Genomic DNA, 21105 nt, shown 5'->3' with positions numbered 1-21105 from the left:
GGAAAAGGAGGCGAAGCAAAGTGTCTGTGCAGGAGAGGAGAGTCGAGCAGAGAGAGCTGCTTTTTCATGAAACGGGATGTAAAATACTAAATTTACAGGAACGTATACCACTACCAACGTTTGGATCGATATCTGCATCGATCTGCACACCCTTGTCTCCTGGATTGTAGCTGAGATCAGCGTGAACCACGTGGGTCTCTGCTCCGTCTCTGTGTTTCTTAAGACTTCCAGCTTCATCACGGAGTTTCTCTCGGCTTTTTGTGGGCTCATCTAAAGGTAAGCACCGAGCTAACTTTAATGTGGGTTCCGTTTATGTTGAGTTTAGCTCTGTTGAGAATAATAGATTGCTTGGGATACACTGGAGTTAGACAGACTGTAGAGTTTGATTGCTTGCGACATTATGAAATGGCGGTTGCTAGGGGGTAAGAATGCATATAGAAAAATAGTCTTGGAATATGAACAAAAGGATGGGCTGCAGGGCAGGGGAACAGCCAACCCAGGACAGGAAGCCACAGGTACAAGCCTGGGGGAGGGAAATCAGCCTTTACAATAGGACTTCATAGGATGATCTCCAGATGCATCTGTATTTTATTTTCTTCGCGCGAAAATAAAGACTGTTTTTTGAAGTAAAAGTCTCCGCCTGATCGCTACCATCAAAAAGAATCCGTGAAAGCGCCGTACTTCTTCTTCTTCTTCTTCTTCTTCTTCTTCTTCTTCTTCTTTTTTTTTTAACACTATGTAGTCTTAATGTTTATTACGTATTATGGTATACACAAATGCAATAAGCAGCAGGTGCTATAGGCATCTACAAGCAACTGTATATACAATTCTAACATGTGATTAACTATTAGTTACTCAGTGTCACCCTTTCTATGCAAAACTAAGCAACTGAAAATAATCAATACTGCCTTAAAAGTGCACATGTGTAATTTATATAATTACGTCACCACATCTGATTAGAGTAACATTAAGCAGTTTTATATTACACAGAACAACCACAACAGAGCTCTACAATTAATAACATCTAATATCAGCTACTCTGACAATGAGCTGAACATCACTAATCATTACCGGTGCCTTTTTTGAGTCTCTCTGCTTTCCTCTCAATTTCTGTACATTATTTAAAACTCTTAATAAAGTTTATTACTAGTTTATTGCACTTTTTGCAATTTATGTAATTACTACACACTTAATGCATACATATTATTAAAATCTGGGCTATAATGGTTGTATTGATGTATAGCAACTTGAAATGCTCCCAAAAATGGCTCCACAGCATGTAAAAATATAATATAAACTCTGGTGGACTATGTTCTATGGTAGGTCTTAAAGGGTTAAGAAACACCAGAGAGACTGAAGCTCATCACATTGATCAAGCAGGACTCATGATCTTCACCAGCAGCTCCCTCACAGGGAAATTTTCTGCACTCCTCCGTAGGCCCACTGCAGGAGATAAACCCAGCATTTCATGAACACTGTGATGGAGACCTTTGGTTTGTGTAATGTTATAAATACTCTGATACTCCCCAGAGGCTCCGGACTTTTACATAAAGATATTATATTTAGTCCTGTGGAAAGTTATATATTTAAGTATTTAAAAATATATGATCCTCTCTGGTTACTCTGGTATGAATAACTCTGAATCACTTTATAGTAAATAGCACACCATCTGCAAAAAACTGTGAAAGAATTCCAGATCACAAGTGTAGCCCTGGCTATATAAGTAGCTCATTATTTAAATTTGTTCATTAATATTGATAGTTAATTGCAAATGTTTAATGTGTTCAAGAATGTATACAAATGCCTGCAAAGTATGTGATGTGTGTCAGTTAAATGCACAACCTTTTTATTTGTATTTTGAGGTTTATGTCATTATTTTTGATATGGTATTGATATGTACTACAGCTCCAGTGAGACCTGAAGTAGTCTCAGGTAGAGGGGTTGGAGTAAGTGGGGAGCCGTGTGCACTCTGCAGGAAGTGAGAGAGACGAGAGCTGAACAGTGTCGAGTGAACGCAGAGTTCATAGAAGGGCGACAGACGTATTTTCGGGTTGACGGATAGTTAACTGGAGTCGAGAACTGTTGTACCCTACTGTGAGTAGGAGGAGACGGACATCTTGCTGGCGTGTCAGAGAGGTCCCTTCTGCTGGTGTGCTGAAGTTATGTGTTCAAGTGGGAGCACGTGGAAAGGACGACTGTGAGTGCTGCTGCCGCGGCCTGCTGGTAGCCGTGACCCAGTTTCACCGCTATCCTCTTGAACTGCCTGGAGGTGTGAGTACTGTTGTTGCACGTGCTTTTTATTTTTACTGCTTGGCAACAAGTGAAGCGACCATATTGTTTTAGGTCCCAACGCACCCGAGCCACGACTCAGGCCTGCAACGAGGGGTTTGCTAGCAGAAAGACTGTAGCACTTGAGGTGTGTGTGTTTGGTGAGAGTGCGTGTGGGCCCACAATATGATTTGATTATTTTGTTTCTGTTGAGGTAGATACCTTACCATTGTTTAACAAACTTTATTGATTTTGCTTATTTTCTTTTGTGTTGTTAATTAAGCATTCACTAAAGTGGAGTTAACTTTATAATTGACCTGCTTGTGTGTGATTTGTTTCCATATAGTGTAGTTTTATTGCATATTTAATACCATAAGCATTAAAAAGGGAGTATCAATAGGAAAGTAACAACAGGAACCCAGGGCCCCTCTCAATAGAACGTGGGACGGGTGTTACACAAGTTTGTAGTTCAACATACAAGTGACGACCTTTGACCTTCATCGGGTTTTATTTAATTGTGTCAGAGAAACTCAAACGTGCTCTTCATGCAGCTGAGTACATCAAGTGTTTAAAACAGAAGCTGTGCAGGTCTGAGATCTGCAGCTCTCTGAAACACCAAACATGTCCTTTTAATGCTGATATACAGTGACACAGCAACAGGGGTGATTAATCCTTTTGTTTTTTTGTCTTTAACTTTATCAATAAAACAGCTGCAGCTTTCACCGACAGCACATGTGGTACTTTAACCTTTGTACTGTTTTCATCATAAAGCTGATTCTTCTGTCCTCACACACTCAGGATCTGAAGTTCTTCTCTTACATTTTCTTTCAGTATTACAGTACACTACAGTACATTAATCCATAGTTCCTGATTAATGAGGAGTTACTGAAGTACAAGCTTTAAAAAAAAAAATGTTACTGTCTTTACAGATGTGGCAAGAGACTAAAAACATGCTGTAATTTTAAGATATTTAATAATCAGCTCTGCACAGGAGCTGAAGCAGGGTGCAGCCTGTTGCTTTTACAGTAAAATACTTGTAATAAAAGTACAGTAACAGTAATTAGTGACTGAGTAGCCCAGAGCGTTTCTCTTGATTTCTTTAGTCGGTGTAAATTCATTCACCTGCGCAGCTAAACGAATCCTGACAGCCGCGTGCTCATCTTAGCTAGCTAGGTCTCAGGACCTAGCTAAGGACGGTAGTTACGCATTAGCTGACAAACACATGTAACTTACTGAAAAAGTGCAGCGGGGCCTCGGGTCCTTCTGTCGGGTAGTCCAGTTTATTGAAGAACACCTCAGGATGTCAGGTTAAAACACTCGGTCATGTTTTCGTAGCGTAAACGCTGGCCCTCCTCTCAGAGCCTATGCTCTATCTCCCAAACAGAGATACACAAGTTTCAGCTGCCAGTCAAAGCTGTTATGATAATGTTTCCCCCAATTTAACATCGCCGCGGTAGAAATTAGAATCAAACTTATGGGAATGGCGACCCCTTGGACAGAAATCAGCGTGATGAGAACTATTGAAAACTAAAGAAAGAATCTTTGGAAAAAAATTATCTGAGGAGAATAAATTTATTTAACACTTCCCCCATCGGACCCCCACCCCACCCGCTAACATGGAGCAAGTGGGGTTTATGATCTATACTGCAGCCAGACACCAGGGGGCAATAGAGACGTTTTGGCTTCATTTTTGGGGTGCTGTCACATCGTCCATCTTTTATACAGTCATTGGGTAAAACCCAGAAGTGGCCATGTACAGCCACCATATATCAAACACTTCTGAGCTAAATTTTACAACAGACTGATAGATCTTTCCTCTCTATCGATGCAGTGTACTGTACTCTTTACTATTGTTGGGCAATAGACCCTTTTAAACAGTGTAAACCCTCTCAAAGGAATTTACAATTATCTTTACTGTGTCCACATCAGTGATTGGGGAAACCAAAACAATCACATTTAACACTGGAAGAACTACCTCATTCTTTAGGTGTTTCAGGCATGTTTGAGGCCTATCAAAAATCCCTCAATGAAATGTGACGAACCCCAAATCTTACGTTTAGGGTGTCAAACAATGTGTCAGAATTCAGTACACATGTCAAAAGAACTCACAACTATTATTGTTTCCTCGGACAATGAGGATCTAATGCACTTATGCATCAGGAACTTACATGCTAGGAAAACAGTCTCACTACCATGCAAAATGTACAGAAGTAATTATTAGTCAATTAACTGTGAAATGCACATGCTATAATTACTCCAGTCACTTTTACTCAGGCTCAGGAATCTAAAAGAGTTTGATGTTCGGAGAGTCATGTAAATGCATAGGGTAGAGGTTTAATACCTGTACATGAACGGTTAATCCCACAAATCATAGTTTAAAAAAAAGCCATGGAAAAAAATCATCATGAAAAAACTCATGGAAAACATAGAAAGCATTGTTTAATGTTAAACCTGGATAAACCTGGAATCCCTCCTTTTGACACATGGTCTCTCCCATGAGTCAACTCATCAGAACTAGGGTTAGTTAGAAAAGGGTTAGTTAGATCATTCCTCAGGCAATATCAGGGCTTCTCCTCCGGAGTAATTTCGCTCCAGCCCTGTAAACCCTGTGTTAGAGAATAAAATCAGTATTAATGTCTTGTTAAGTGGGTCTGCCTGGAGCTCGCATCCACACCAAAATTACCTAGAAACAAACATCAGTGAGTAAATACAAACTTCACACTTGCAAACAACTGTTGGGTCATAGGAGTAATGAGGCATCCCACACCACAGACACAAGTGTGCCATGTGCAGTTATTTCCCCAAATCATTAAAAACACTCCTGTTGCCATAATTTGCCCAAATTATGGATCATTCCATCTGTTCAATCAAAACTGTCACTCACTTGTTTTCACACTATGAGCTCAACAGTGATATGATAATGAGCCCAACACTAAGATGTTCTGTGTTCACTGCACATCCTGCTTCACCTTCACTCATGTCTGTCTGTGCCGAATCCTCTACAAAGACCCTCAGAGAAAAAAAACCAATAGCAGTGGAGCGTCCTGGCGGTCAGGTCTGGATCATCAGACTCCAGAGGTGCTGCTGTAAATCATGTGGTCAACCCTCCTTTTCTGTGAAGGAAGTAAGTGCACTGTTACAAAAAAACAAAACAAAACCATATTAGGCCTTGTTCAGGACATGTCTAAATATATATTTAAAAAAACTGTCTTTCTCTTACACAAAGAAAACAACCCAAACCTAACTGGCAGAATCAGTCTGGTACTATGACAAAACCCCCAAATCCGCCAGAAATCACAGGAAAAGTTTTGCTTCCTGGTGAAACAACATGCTGTAGGGATTAGAATCTGCCATGCAGTGTTGCAGTCGCTGCTTCTGGCTTTAGTTGATGACTGATGCTTACATGGTCTGAAATCAGACTTAAGAGTCACTACCTTTGTTCATGTTCCCCACATCATATTTACTGGTTGCCCACAAGTGCTCAAGAATATCACACGATTCTGGAAAGTCTGGGGCCAACTGACCTAGTTCCACCTGCAAGATACACAGATAAATTTTTCCCCCTTTTTATTAGCAGCTGCACAGTTCACACGACACTAATTTTCGCCATTAAACACTTCCTAAACACTTCATGGCAGTATTTCATCACTAGAATGTGAATTCCTTCCCCAGGTCTGTGCTTTTTCACTCCTTTTTCATTTTCACAGACCCAATCATTGTATTTAACTTTTCTTCTCTTTTTTTCCCCCAACACAAAACATGTGACATGTTGTCGTGCAAGCTTCACCCATACATCAGGAACAAGAAACTCATTTCAACCCTCTGTTACATCTTATTCACTTGTTTTATAATCCAGTCATCTTTCCCTGATCTAGTAACAATCAAGTAATTTGCATATCAGCTCATAACCCACTAAGTTGACAGGACAACAGAAATGCATGTTCAATATATTATCACAAAAGAGAATTTGGTCCATACAGTAAATTATTTGTCCTGCACCAATCAAGCAGAAAGCATCTGACAATTTACTATATTAACAACTAAATGTATTGTCTGATCACTGGTTGGTCAAACCAGAATCTCTCCTCTTTTTCTTTTTTTCCCCCTTTCACCAAAAGTTTCACCTATTGTCCTGCAACCTGGAGAGTTAATTGCCAGCAGTGGATACAATTTACACTATTTTAACACTGACGACAGATAACAAGCTGATCTTCATTGCATGTGTGTGTTTGTGTCAGAAAGGGTCTTATTGCCAAATGTTGAGCAGGTTTACAACATTAGGAAATTGCTGCGGTACTTAGTGCAAAAATACTGTCATATAATGCTTAAATAAACATAAATATAAAAATTAAAAGTGCTAAGTAGATAGATAGATATATACATGATATATACATGAGTGCAGGTGGTGATCAGTGCCAAACATGGAATGATGCAGTGAACACAGTGTAGGGTCATGTGTTAGTGGTGGGATGTCATGTGGTTATTGTTCATGAGTCCAACAGCAGAGGGAAAGAAACTGTTCTTATGGCGAGAGGTTCTGGTGCGAATGGACTGGAGCCTCCTGCCTGAGGGGAGCAAGTGGTTGACAGGGACGGATTTTCTCCTGTCACTTTCTTGGCCTTTATAGCTTCGTCATATTGCACTTTATGGTGATGTTTAAGGTGGTTATACAAATTCGTAGTGTTAGCTTGCGGTCCTGCTACTATGGCAAAACACAGCTTGCAAATTATGTCTTTTTGACTCTCATCATCTTCTTTGAAACCAAAAAACTTCCACACGGAGGAATGAGAACCTTTTCTTGGAAAAGGTTAATGTTACAGTGGGGTTGTCATTCTCACCGCCTTCAGCGAGCTTTTCCTCTGCACTCATTATGTTTTCTCCCCTCAGGCAGTTTCTCTCACGTGCTCTTAGAGCTGGGCGATAGAATGATAACAATATGTATTGTGAAATAACTTTTTCTCGATAGAAAAATTTAACTATTGCAATAGGCCTCACCGCTCTAGTCCTCTTAAAAAAAAAAAAGAACAGCCAATCCAAATTAAGTAGTGCAGAGCTGAACCAATCACAGCCGCAGCGTCACATCACGTGACTTGTTACGTACAGCACAAGTGCCAAGCCACATATGTGTATTTGTTTTGGGAAGCAGCCAGCCGCCGTGTTGCCCGGGTAATGGAGGAAATGAGTGTGCCAACTAGAGAAAAATCAACCGAGAGCATGATCGAAGGTTATCGGAGAATAAAACCAATGATGGTTCCAATGCCGGAGAGATTGTCGAACGGAAGAGCCATAGAAGTTCCGTAGTGTGAAGGTATTTCGGCTATTTCAAGTCAAACAGAGTAGCGCGCACTGTAAATTGCGCCGAAAGCAAGTCTGGAAATACAATAAACCGGTCCATGCTCAATCTCTGACTGAAAGCGCTAATTCGTCATTCATCAAACATTGTTTAAACTGTTTGAAAAGCTAAGCTATACAACAAGGAGAGATTGAGAATTTCCTTTTAATTCTCAGTTTATTTGATATTGACAAAAGTTAGTCAATTTTGTCTGTTCTTCTGTAAAACAAACTAAGATTTATTTTTAGAATTAATAATTTCTAAGTGGAATTGACAATTTAGTAGTCTGTTTTGTTTGTTCTATTTTGAAACTTAAACGCTTTAGTGGCTGCCTTTTGTGTAGTTTGCAATATTTGCCTTTGTTTAGCTGAAAAAGTCTCATGTTCCTTAAGTACATCTACCCTGTTGAACTTATTATGGGAAATAAATATTTAAATCAAAACAAGCTGCTGATTATTTCACATTTTACTTACAAATATAGTTATTTGGCTTATATCGTGATATATATCATTATCGTCTGAAATGAAAAAAGAAAAAACATATCGTCATATGAAAAAATCTCATATCGCCCAGCTCTACGTGCTCTGTTGTTTTTTCCCCCCTGCCCGCTGGCTTCTGTATCACATGGTATGAGGCTCTGCCCTTTTCATTTGTTGAGCATGAAGAGTGAGCGCTTATTTTCATGTACATTATGTCCCAAAATGCGGTGCAATTGTCTTTTTTTTTTTTTTTTTTTTTAAACATTTTCATTTGGAAATGAGATCACATAAAAGTATGAATTGAAATCGCGATTTTCTAACATTTAGTTGATAGCATTATTTAGGGCTGCACAAACAGATTTTTTATTTTTTTATTTTAAAGATTTGTTATATAAGGATACCACAGGCTGAATTGTAGATGGTGCTGCTTGGGTCCAAACTGTCATACAATATGAAAAATGAGAATATCATGGAATGCTGTCACAGTCTGGCAGAGGCAGACTGTATGGAGTGATGTAGAGGAGCCAAAATGGAACGTGAAATAAAACTTGACCCCGATCTCGGTAGAACAGAGGTTCATGGCAAAGCCGTTCAGGGGGGCCGACCCGGAGGTCGACAGCATAGCAGTTCAAAGGTTCACGGGGTCGGCCACAAGTCCAACGGTGGCGACGGAGGAGATCAGGGGGCCGACCACGTGGAAGGTGGCAGCGGCGAAGCAGGCACGGCTGGACAGCTTAGCTGACGGCCGGTGGTGATGTGGGCGTGTACATGGACCCTCGGGTGGCTTGGTGGGGTCCCGGCCATCACAATGCCCTATACCTGCAGAAAAGGCTAACATTGTTATCTTTTTAAGAAGAAAAAAAAATTAAAAAAAACCCCCAGCTAAACATGAGGTTTTTGGACAAAGTGTGTGTTCTCCATTCTTTAAGCACTGGTTCGAGCACTGTTTAAGCACCGGCACCGTTTCAAAAGTACCGGTTTGGTACGGGTATCGGATAAAACCTAAATGATACCCATCCCTACTGCTGCATCGACATGGAGACAGGCGGGAGACTCAACATGCCAACTTTAACTCCTGTAGCTGGTGTAGGGAGAGCTGCGTCACACAGGGGATGGAGTGGTTCAGTCTGCATTCTGGGCGGCTGCTGCCTTGGCAGTGAATGGGAAACTCCTCCAGTTGTAGCCAAAACAGTTTTTGTGATGCTCCGATAAACGCTCCACAAAAAACGGATTGGCAGCAATAATCCAACATAGCTGGACCTGAATAGATTCCTTCTCCACCTTCTGCAGAGAAGATAATCCAAAATCCATGGAGCTGTGCGACGTGGACACTAAACTAAAAAAAGTTTGTGAAATGAATGTCTGCTGGGTCCCACATGGTCAGATGGCTCTGTCACAGTCTGGCAGAGGCAGACTGTATGGAGTGACATAGAGGACCCAAAATGCTGACAAAAATGGAACGTGGAACAAAACTTGAATTAGCAAAAAGTGAGCCGTTTAACGAGGCTGTTAAAAAAGAAAAAAAAATACAACAAAGGCAAACTGAAGTAAAACTAACATTAACCTAAACTGAAAGAACTAAACAAACAACATGAAATCTAAAAGCATGGAGAGAACAACAGACGACCTGACAAAAAACAACCAGAAACACAGACTAAATACACACATGGGTGATTGGGGGAAGTGGAAACACATGGGGAAACAGCTGACACTAGTCTGACATAACGAGACAAAGGAAGCAAAGCTGACTACTCTGACATAGGATACAGACCTTCAAAATAAAACAGGAAACATGAGACGCAGCCATGACATTACAAACTTGATAACATAAGACACGCAGCATGAAACACAAAGGGTGAGGGAAACTTAAATACAGGGGAAGAAAATAAAAGAGGAATCTAATAACCAAATGAACTTCGCTGACCTAAAGAACTTAAACATAAGCCATAAACATCAAAAATGAACTAGAATTCAAAACACTGGTTCAAAAGACCCAGGAACGTGACAAATGCATAAATAACTGAGCTGCTGAAGCAGGTATATAGTGCCGAATTAACTTAAAATTAAATTAACTTAAAACAATTCAGATTAGCCTTGAACGTTTTAGCAATCTCCCTTACATGCTTGTCAAATTTAAGAAGTAGATCAAAAATTATTCCTAAAAACTTAAAATCTTTGACCTCTTTTATTTCTTCGTTCCTTAACTGGATATGAAACTCATCGTTTATCTGATCATTAGGAACAAGAAACTAAGAATCTGTTAGTCTCACTCATTTAAACCCTCTGCTGCATTCTGTTCACCCCTGCTATCATTCAATCATCTTTCCTAATATAATATTAGTCCACTAGTTCATATATTGCTTCTCATCTTACTAAGTGAACCGAACAACATAATAAAATCAGAAACACAGGCTTAAAATACCATCTGGTATTCATGAGCTTCATTGCGTGTGTGTATGTGTTAGTAGGATTAAAACATTCTGTGCTTATGTATGTCATTTTAATTACTTTCCCCTTTTTCTGAAACAAATCTCTTTTTACTACACCTTGTTTCAGAAACATCTAAAGAAGAAAGTCTCTATTGTAGTCAGGCACAGCTAAATTCTGCTTGTGAGTTAACCTAGCCAACCACACTGTGTGTTGTTAACGCCTTCAACATGTACCAACTCGTGATGTGTGCCACTTCCTCTATGTCCTCTATTTGTACCACCATATGGAGGACCGCAAGAGCCACACACACATCGAAATACAGAATTCTTAGATGATGAATTGTAGAATAAATTCTCCATTTGTAAAATAATTTTAGAATTCCACATTAACAAAGTGAGTTTTGAAATGTTTTTTTAAAAACCTCATTACCATCCTAGGGGAGCTAGGATGGTAATGAGGTGCTTGGAGATGTTGTAGGTGGCTGAGTTTATACTGCTACCATTGAGACTGATCAGGACTCCGTCTTTGTGGATCTATGGAAGTCCAAATATACAGGGTGTAGCATCCCCTGGGTAAAAGCGGCGATATGCAGGGGGGTCAGTGATGTTTCCTTTCAAGTTCTTGTAGGCAACTGATGACTTTCTTTTTGTAGTTGCTTCTGGGGTTTCACCTTGAAGCTTCATAGGTATTGTTGTCACTGAGGAGTTTAGTCATGTTTATTTGCTCTGCTTCTTTTTGTCAGGGATAAAATACAAATATATACTTTTTGTGTCCCAGCTGAGTAACAGGAGGAGAAGAGTCTGGTGGTGCAGCAGAGGATAAATTTCAGCCATTTGGACTCAGCTCAGCCACTACAGAGGAAAGAATGTCTTCAACACAAAAGGTGAGAAAAACATCACAGTTACTCTGTTATTGAAACTGTGTGTACAGCTTGTTGGTTTTTAAAAACCTGTTAACAGCAGCTTTATCTTTTCCATCCTGGGCTCCTCCATATATACAGAATCTACATTCACAACCAAAAACCACAGAAGTTACAAGAAAATACAAAGATCATATTTCCTACACACACTGAAACAACAATATCATCAGTTGAACTCTGATTTTTTTCTGAAGTAAAAGAGTTTCACTGATGATCAATATTTCTTCAATAATGTCATTTTGTACAACTCTCATTGTAGCAGATCATTGTAATGTGATACTATCACCAGAAGGTGGTGGTAACACACCTACAATGTGTTTTTTGACATGTTTGATTCCACCAATGGAGGGAGTTTCAGTTTGTTGCACGACTGAATTTCACTCACTGCCTGTGTTTGTATCTCTGTCACTGCAGGACCAACATGGAGCAAGAAGTCAGCGCTCTCAGGAGGCCGACAAACCTTACAGAAGAAAGGGAGAGGAAACCTACAGCTGTGATGAGTGTGGGAAGTATTTTGTCCAGGCTGGAGACTTGAAAACACACCAACTCATCCACAGTGGAGTTAAACCTTACAGCTGTTACTTGTGTGGAAAATCTTTTACCCAGGCTGGAAACTTAAAAACACACCAACTCATCCACAGTGGAGTTAAACCTTACAGCTGTGAGTTGTGTGGAAAGTCTTTTACCCTGGCTCAAAGTCTAAAAGCTCACCAACTCATCCACAGTGGAATTAAACCTTACAGCTGTGACTTGTGTGGAAAGTCTTCTACCCGGGCTGGAGACTTGAAAAAACACCAACTCATCCACAGTGGAGTTAAACCTTACAGCTGTGACTTGTGTGGAACGTCTTTTACCCGGGCGGAACACCTTAAAACACACCAACTCATCCACAGTGGAGTTAAACCTTACAGCTGTGAGTTGTGTGGAAAATCTTTTGTGTTGGCTCAATACTTAAAAAGACACCAACTCATCCACAGTGGAGTTAAACCTCACAGCTGTGACTTGTGTGGAAAGTCTTTTACCCGGGCTGGAGACTTAAAAAAACACCAAGTCATCCACATTGGATTTAAAGCGTACAACTGTGACTTGTGTGGAAAGTCTTTTACCCAGGCTGAAGGTTTAAAAAAACACCAAGTCATCCACATTGGATTTAAAGCATACAACTGTGACTTGTGTGGAAAGTCTTTTACCCAGGCTCAAAGTCTAAAAAAACACCAAATCATCCACAGTGGGGTAAAGCCTTACAGCTGTGAGTTGTGTGGAAAGTCTTTTACCCAGGCTCAAAGTCTAAAAAAACACCAACTCATCCATAGTGGAGTCAAACCTTACAGCTGTGACTTGTGTGGAAAGTCTTTTACCCGGGCTGGAGACTTGAAAAAACACCAACTCATCCACAGTGGAGTTAAACCTTACAGCTGTGACTTGTGTGGAAAGTCTTTTACCCTGGCTGGACACTTAAAAACACACCAACTCATCCACATTGGATTTAAAGCATACAACTGTGACTTGTGTGGAAAGTCTTTTACCCTGGCTGTACACTTAAAAACTCACCAACTCATCCACATTGGATTTAAAGCGTACAGCTGTGAGTTGTGTGGAAAGTCTTTTACCCAGGCTGGACACTTAAAAACTCACCAACTCATCCACAGTGGAGTTAAAGCGTACAGTTGTGACTTGTGTGGAAAGTCTTTTACCCAAGCTGGAGACTTAAAATCTCACCAACTCATACACAGTGGAGTTAAAGCGTACAGCTGTGAGTTGTGTGGAAAGTCTTTTACCCTGTCTGAAGGTTTAAAAAGACACCAAATCATTCACAGCGGAGTTAAACCTTACAGCTGTGACTTGTGTGGAAAGTCTTTTACCTTGTCTGAAAGTTTAAACAGACACCAAATCATTCACAGTGGAGTTAAAGCTTACAGCTGTGACTTGTGTGGAAAGTCTTTTACCCTGTCTGAAGGTTTAAAAAGACACCAAGTCATCCACAGTGGAGTTAAACCTTACAGCTGTGATTTGTGTGGAAAGTCTTTTACCCAGGCTGGACACTTAAAAACACACCAAGTCATCCACAGTGGAGTTAAACCTTACAGCTGTAAATTGTGTGGAAAGTCTTTTGCTCAAAATAGCGACTTACAGAAGCATCTAGTTACCCATTCTGGAATTAAGGCGTACAGCTGCGACTTTTGTGGAAAAAGGTTCAGTGACAAACAGTACCGAAATATTCACCTACGGATTCACACTGGAATTGATGTTTCCTGCTGTGACCAGTGTGGGAAACTGTTTGCAACAGATGCACAGTTACAACGACACATGTTTAGCCACTCTGAGGAGAGACCTTATAAATGTGACCTGTGTGAGAAGACTTTTAAATCTCCACATCAGCTGAATAAACACCAACAGATCCACACAAGGAAGTAACTCTACAAGTGCAGTTACTGTGAGGTATGTATTTAGTTTTATCTTGTAATTGTAACCTGATTGCTTGGAACAAGTCTGATCAGTAAACTTATGGAGTTATACTGAATGAACTGTTTTGAAAAATGAAGACTCATTTTCACTCAGTAAGCTGAGTGTTATAATGTAAACAGTAAAATGTAATTGGACGTTGGCAGAGATGCTTTTTATTTCAGGCAACGTTCAGGATAAAAATGTTGAAGGAATTCCCTGACTTACAATGTCTTTGTTTAGAAGCGGAGCGAAGCACACTGATCCATTTCTCAACCCTGTCGTCACTGTGGTGGTGGGAAAGCGTTTCTCTGTGACCTATGTAGAAAAACTTCTAATCATCAACGGGACCAAAAAACACATCAACGTAGCCACACTGGAGACAAAATGAACTACTGCAAAGAATGTGGGAGAGGCTTCCACACACCAAGTACATTAAAAATACATGAACTCTTCCACAGTGGAGTCAAAAAGCACATCTGTGACCAGTGTGGGTCATCCTTCACCACTGCAGGAGGGACACCATACAAGTGCAGACACTGTGACAAAAGGTCATCGTAACAAACATGAACGTACACACATGGAAGTGAACTTCAGCTGTGACCAGTGTGACAAGAGCTTCAGGAATCTCAGTTCATACTTCAAACACAAACGATCCCACGCTGTAAATAAACTGTTTCACTGTTACCAATGTGCAAAAACATTCACTTCATTATCTGCTCTGTGCAAACATCAGCCTGATCATGCAGGACTGAAATCACTGGATCACAATGAATCTGAAGAGAGAGAAAGATCCTCTTCTGGTTTCAGGGTCAGACTTAAAAACCTTGAGATCAGGCTCCACAGAGTTTAGATGGAATCTCCTGTAAAGAGTGTCAGCTGATGTCACACTTGGATCTGATGAGGTAGCTCTGATTTCTGAACCTGCAGTGAATAATTCTGAATGTTACATTTAGGAAGCTGCATGTATAGATATGTATATCAAGTTTATTTTTTTTACTTTTAGGGATTTTAATTCTCTAAAATGTTATCCCTGTTACATTTTATTCTTTGTTTCCTTAGGACACAGTAGTGTTTAGTAGTTGTATTCATTTTATGTGTTACCTAAGTTAAATTTCAATCCTTCATTCATATTTAATCTTTTGCTGTTGTAAAATCTTCTCTTAAATCATTTTCTCCCAAAACTGCAAATGTTTTCACAGCAATTGCTCTAAAACTTCCAAAATGAACTAAATCTGTCCACCAGCTTTGAAACGACACCTGCTGTGACTTTATGTCCAGAAAAAAGAAACTCAAGCTAAACTGGTTTTGGGCTGTATTTCCATATAATGCCAGTTTGTACCAGAAGATGAACCAGTGAGTCAGTGTAACCTTTATTTAATTAGGCAAAGACCACATTCGTATTCACAGAGGCAGCAAAGAAATGTTGAAAGTTAAAAACAGCAGCACACATCAGGACCATTTTAAAGATCACAGATGACTACTTTTACTTAATTCAAATTCCTTCAAATTTTGGCTCCTCCTTTCACTTTAGTGTATTTACTATATCCTTGAAGTCCACATGTTGTTTTTTAATAAATTCATTTTGATCCACATGTTCGGCAGCTGTTTCCCTGTTGATTTGAAGTTTGTATTATGAAATCCTGATAATGTTAAAGCGTTAGTTATATTTCAAATCAAATCAAATCACTTTTATTGTCACATCACATGTGCAGGTACATTGGTACAGTACATGTGAGTGAAATTCTTGTGTGCGAGCTTCACAAGCAACAGAGTTGTGCAAATACAATAACGTAAACAAGAAAAATACAAGAATGGCTACATCTGAAACTAATAAATATATGTACAGTATATAATAGTATATGCATTCCTGGATGTGTATACTAAATATTTTTCTACGTGTGTGTGTGTGTGTGTGTGTACACACATATTTTACAAGTTAAATAGAGTAAACAATAAATAAATATATAAAAATATACAGAGTTGAGACATGTGCAAAACAGTGGCATTTACTGTACAGTATGGAGTGCATAATGTTGAAGTTCCAGTGGTGAAGCTGAGTTGTTTATGACGTGTTCAGCAGTCTGATGGCCTGATGGAAAAAGCTGTCTCTCAGTCTGCTGGTACGGGACCGGATGCTGCAGAACCTCCTTCCTGATGAAAGTAGTCTGAACAGTTTATGGCTGGGGTGACTGGAGTCCTTGATGATCCTCCCCGCTTTCCTCAGGCAGCGCTTCCTGTAGATGTCTTGGAGGGGGGGAAGCTCACCTCCAATTATCCGTTCAGAGCACCGCACTACTCGCTGGAGAGCTTTGCAGTTGTAGGCGGTGCTGTTGCCATACCAGGTGGTGATGCATCCAGTGAGGATGCTCTCAATGGCACAGTGATAGAAGGTCCTGAGGATGCGGGGGTTCATGCCAAATCTTTTCAGTCTCCTGAGAAAGAAGAGGCGCTGCTGCGCCTTCTTCACTGTTTTGTTTATGTGTACTGACCATGTAAGATCCTCAGCAAGATGTACACCAAGGAACCGGAAGCTGCTCACTCTCTCCACAGCAGCGCCGTTGATGGTGATGGGGGTGTGTACTTCTCTGCACCTCCGGAAGTCCACTATCAACTCCTTTGTCTTTGCGACGTTGAGGGTGAGATGGTTGTCTTGACACCAGTGGGTCAGGGCGCTGACCTCCTCCCTGTAGGCCGTCTCATCACCATTGATGATAAGACCCACCACTGTAGTGTCGTACGCAAACTTCACAATGATGTTGAAGTTGTCAGTGGCTGTGCAGTCGTAGGTGTAGAGTGAGTATAGGAGAGGGCTCAGTACACACCCCTGTGGAGCACCAGTGTTCAGTGTGATGGGGGATGGTAAATGGCCTGTATTTACTAGTCCCTAAGGACCCCAAAGCGCTTTACATATCCAGTCATCCACCCATTCACACACACATTCACACACTGGTGATGGCAAGCCACATTGTAGCCACAGCCACCCTGGGGGGCACTGACAGAGGCGAGGCTGCCGGACACTGGCGCCACCGGGCCCTCTGACCACCACCAGTAGGCTACGGGTGAAGTGTCTTGCCCAAGGACACAACGACCGAGACTGTCCAAGCCGGGGCTCGAACCGGCAACCTTCCGATTACAAGGCGAACTCCCAACTCTTGAGCCACAATCGCCCCCATTGAGGTGATGCTGCCCAGTCTGACCACTTGGCGTCTGTCAGACAGGAAGCTAAGGATCCAGCTGCAGAGGGAGCTGCTCAGTCCTAGATCCTGCAGTTTCCTGTCCAGCTTCGAGGGAACGATGGTATTGAATGCTGAGCTGTAATCTACAAACAGCATTCTCACATACGTGTCTCTCTTCTCCAGGTGTGACAGGGCAGTATGTAGTGTCAGGGCTATGGCATCATCAGTACATTGATGAACTCTGTGTAAAGTTTGTCTTATTAAACAGTTTGATGTGAAAAATGAAGAAATGGTCTCAGAACAAGTAGTTTGAGCCATGATTTCAGATTCAAACAAATTTAACTGTTTTCAGTGGTACATGTGGAGCTTTATCACAGGAGGAGACACACTGACACATATTTCCTTTCAATTTGGTTTTCTACTTGTTTTCTATCTTTTTAGTTAATTAACTGATTTTAATTCTCAAATTTTGCCACCTAATTCATTATTTCCAAAGATATGCATGTGGCACAGTAAACTATAAAGACACATCTCCTGGATGCACTGGTATGCATCTTCAGTGATGTATCCTGGGGTCATCAGGTGTTTCGGGTCTCACAACATCATACACCCTCGCCCAGGCGACCCAGCCGGGGTTGATCAGGCCCCGACTTGCGTACCAGTAGCTACCCACGGATCAGCCCTCTTGATCCACAGCCACCTTGTGGCTTTCTCTGCCGCTTCACTCACAGCCTGGATGGCCCTCTTCTTGGCTGCCCCAGCCATGCCCAGCCGGCCTAGGACTTTGCAGAGTGATCGTCTTGCAAACCCCCTACAACCCACTTCTATGGGCTCATAGAAAGTCTTCCAGCCCCTTCCCCTGCACTCTTGCACTAGTTCTTGGTACTTTCCTCGTTTCCTTTCATTGGCCTCCTTAATCCGCTCTTCCCAGGGCACTGTGAGTTCCAGCATGATCAGCTGTTTTGAGGCCACAGAAATAATTATCATGTCTGGCCGGAGTGATGTTTTTGCAATGTTCTGAGGGAACTTTAGTTGTTTACCCAGGTCAGCCTGTAGCTGCCAATCAGAGGCTGTGTTGAGGAGGCCAGTTGTCAAATGTGGGTGCACCTGGGGTTTCTCTCCAGCTTTAATAAATCTTTCCCCACAGATGGAGGTTTGCTGGGCTTGGCAGAGTGTCGTATACTGCCTGCACTAGGAATCGGATCCGGTGGAAGTCTGCCTGCATGATCTATGCCCAGGTGACCTTGCGCTGCAATGTGCTCTCCCACCTTGTCCATGCTCCCTGCCGCTTAAGGCCTACAGCTCTACCTACTCGCTCCTCCTCCACACCTGCTCGGACCTCTTCCTGGAGTAGCTGGTGTTTCTCCTTTCCCTGTGCCCTGCTGACCTGGGCCTTTGGGAAGTACCCCAAGCCTGCTACCCCTGTTGCTAAGACCCCCACCAGTGTTTTCTGCCTTAGGCGTGACTCCGCCACCTCAACTGCCTTCTCAGCCTTCCACTTTCTTCCTGTCCTTACCTCAATACCTGCTGATGCCACCTTGCAGTCTTTAGAATCTCTGTACTGTAGGGCTTCTCGTGTGCAAGCCACCTTGAACTCATCTGTGAGACCACTGAAGGGTAACTGCACGCTGTTGCTTGCCCCATACAAGGCAGTGCTTGTGAGACTGCGGGGAAGTCCCAGCCACTTACGAAGAAAGCCACTGATCTTCCTTTCAAGAGATTCCACAGTAGTTATTGGAACTGTATAGACAAGCAAGGGCCACAGGATTCGGGGCAGGATGGAATGCTGGTAGATCCAGGCTTTAAATCTTCCAGGCAGGCCGGACTTATCTACCTTAATGAGCCACGCTCCCAGCTCCTCATTTGCCTTCTGAATGGCAGTAGAGTCTTTCAGGCTGGAGTCAAAGAGTTTCCCCAAGCTCTTAACTGGTTGTTCCATTATGGATGGAATAATGGTTCCTGAAATTGAGAACCGGAACTTGTCCGTCACCTTGCCCTTCTTCAGTACCATGGAGCTTGACTTGGAAGGTTTAAAACTCATCCTTGCCCATGAGATGAGTCTCTCAAGACCTTGCAAGATCCACCTACACCCTGGAACTGATGATGTTGTAATGGTGAGGTCATCCATATAGGCTCTGATAGGGGGCTGACGAACACCTGACCTTGTTAACGGCCCTCTGCACTCCACCTCCGCAGCCTTTACCACCATGTTCATTGCCAGGGCAAAGAGCGTACCTGAGATGGTACAGCCTGTTATTATACCTTTCCCGAGTTGGTGCCAGTCTGAAGTAACTGCCCTAGAAGTGACCCTAAGCCTGAAATTGGCATAATAGTCCAGGATCAGATCCTTGATCTTGCTAGGGACATGGTGGAGGTGTAAAGCATGCTCAACCAGTTTGTGTGGGATCGACCCATACACATTAGTCAGGTCCAGCCACAATACAGCTAGGTCGCCTCTGTTCTCATGGGCTTCTCTTTAACGTTTAACTACACCAGTGTGCTCTAGGCAACCAGGAACTCCTGGGATCCCCCCCTTCTGAACTGATGGATCAATGTAATTGTTTCTAAGGAGAAACTCAGTCAGTCTCCGGGAGACAACGCTAAAAACACCTTCCCCTCCACGCTCAACAGCGAAATGCTCCGAAACTGGTTTATGTTTTTCGAATCTTCCTCTTTGGGAATCCAGTCTCCCTCTGCGCACCTCCACTGATCAGCAACTCTCCCTCTCCGCCATATCACCTTTAAGATCTTCCACAGGTGGAGAAGCAGCTCTGGGCAGCGCTTATAGACAGGGTAGGGTACGCCACTGGGACCTGGGGAGGATGCTGAGCGGGCTGCTTTGATGACCTCACACACCTCCTTCAAACTTGGCTCCGTCAACTTGAACTCTACAGATGGTGGGGCAGGGTTGATGAGAGCTTTGTTTGGTCCCAAGTCTTGTTCCCTCAATGGGTCACTCATGGTCTCATGAAGGAAGTTATTCACCTCCTCTGCTGAGCACTCCAACTGCCCGCTTCGCTTAACCCCAAGCAATTGTTTGGAAAAGCGAAAGGGATCAGCAATAAAAGCTGCACGTTTCCTGGCTCTCTCTCTTCCTCGCCTCCTGTGCCATTCTGCTCTACGGAGGGTAATCAGCTTCTTCCGCAAGATGTTGTGCAGTTCCTCTAAAGCTTGCTTCTCCTCCGCATCAGTGTTCTTGAACTGCTTCTTAAGGCTCCTGAGCTCCTGGCGCAGTTGATGAATCTTCATGGCCCTGCGGTTCATGGTGTAAGGGGTCTTGTTGTTACACTTCTCGATCAGACGAACCTTTCTGAGGCGTAGCTGACTATGATGGTGGTCATTGTTTTAAGCCTGCTGTCGGCATCTCTTTTGGCTACAGCTTGTATGATGTTGGAGACATCCTCATCAAACTTCTGCCACTCGCTCCGGCTGCTGGCTGTGGCCACTTAATCCGCTGTTGTGGAACTACACTGCTTGGATTGGAACAGTCCAGTGCATAGAGGGACTGGGCTCTGTGGGGTGCCTCCTGGCCAGGCTCCTCCTGCGTCTCACCAGGTTCAGGACCTGTGCGTTGCACCTCACTCTCCCGCTCCAAACATTTCATTCTAGCCTAATGGACCTTTAGGCCACGCTGGTTCTTACACAGCTTGCCGCAGATACATGTCTTACTCGTAGTCCTTTCATTGCGTTGGTCGTTAACCTTGAGTCCGTCCGATTGGAGACCTCATCCTCCCCCCCTCTCGGGATCTCCTGGGGGTATCTTTCTTTAGGGCTTTCCGTAGCTTTTTGGGGTGCTTTCTCACGAAAACTGCAGACCGGGATGCTAGCCCACCCTGCCCCTGGAGCCATCTTACCGAGCTGTCATCTGTCTCTCCAGTAGTCACCAAACTTTCTTGGTTGTCACCTAGTCTCTTCCTAGGCATCACTGGCTCAGCCAGAGTTTAACTATAAAGACACATCTCCTGGATGCACTGGTACGCATCTTCAGTGATGTATCCTAACAGTATCTTTAGCAGTAGCTCGGGACCTGACGGTAAATGTTTACTTTGTCTCTCT

General features: G+C 42.5%; 1 protein-coding gene and 1 pseudogene across 1 annotated transcript in view; one reads left to right on the top strand and one right to left on the bottom strand.

Annotated features, from left to right (window-relative positions):
• The window catches only part of LOC146673261 (uncharacterized), a 171962-nt gene extending 156436 nt beyond the window's left edge, over positions 1-15526 (top strand). The window contains exons 2-4 of the mRNA XM_085401706.1: positions 11287-11392; positions 11843-13867; positions 14114-15526. Coding sequence (XP_085257832.1) covers positions 11375-11392; positions 11843-13843 — 2019 coding nt within the window. The 5' untranslated portion in view covers positions 11287-11374 and the 3' untranslated portion in view covers positions 13844-13867; positions 14114-15526. The remainder of the gene's footprint in view (positions 1-11286; positions 11393-11842; positions 13868-14113) is intronic.
• Positions 15527-17651: 2125 nt separating this feature from the next.
• On the bottom strand, positions 17652-20707 carry LOC146673260 (uncharacterized; annotated as a pseudogene).
• Between the last annotated feature and the right edge of the window lie 398 nt (positions 20708-21105).

The sequence above is a fragment of the Rhamphochromis longiceps genome, linkage group LG3, assembly GCF_057381845.1.
Source record: "Rhamphochromis longiceps isolate RC_006_pf linkage group LG3, R_longiceps_female_GT1.1, whole genome shotgun sequence".
Lineage (NCBI taxonomy): Eukaryota > Metazoa > Chordata > Actinopteri > Cichliformes > Cichlidae > Rhamphochromis > Rhamphochromis longiceps.
This window is presented reverse-complemented; position numbering and strand designations above follow the sequence as displayed.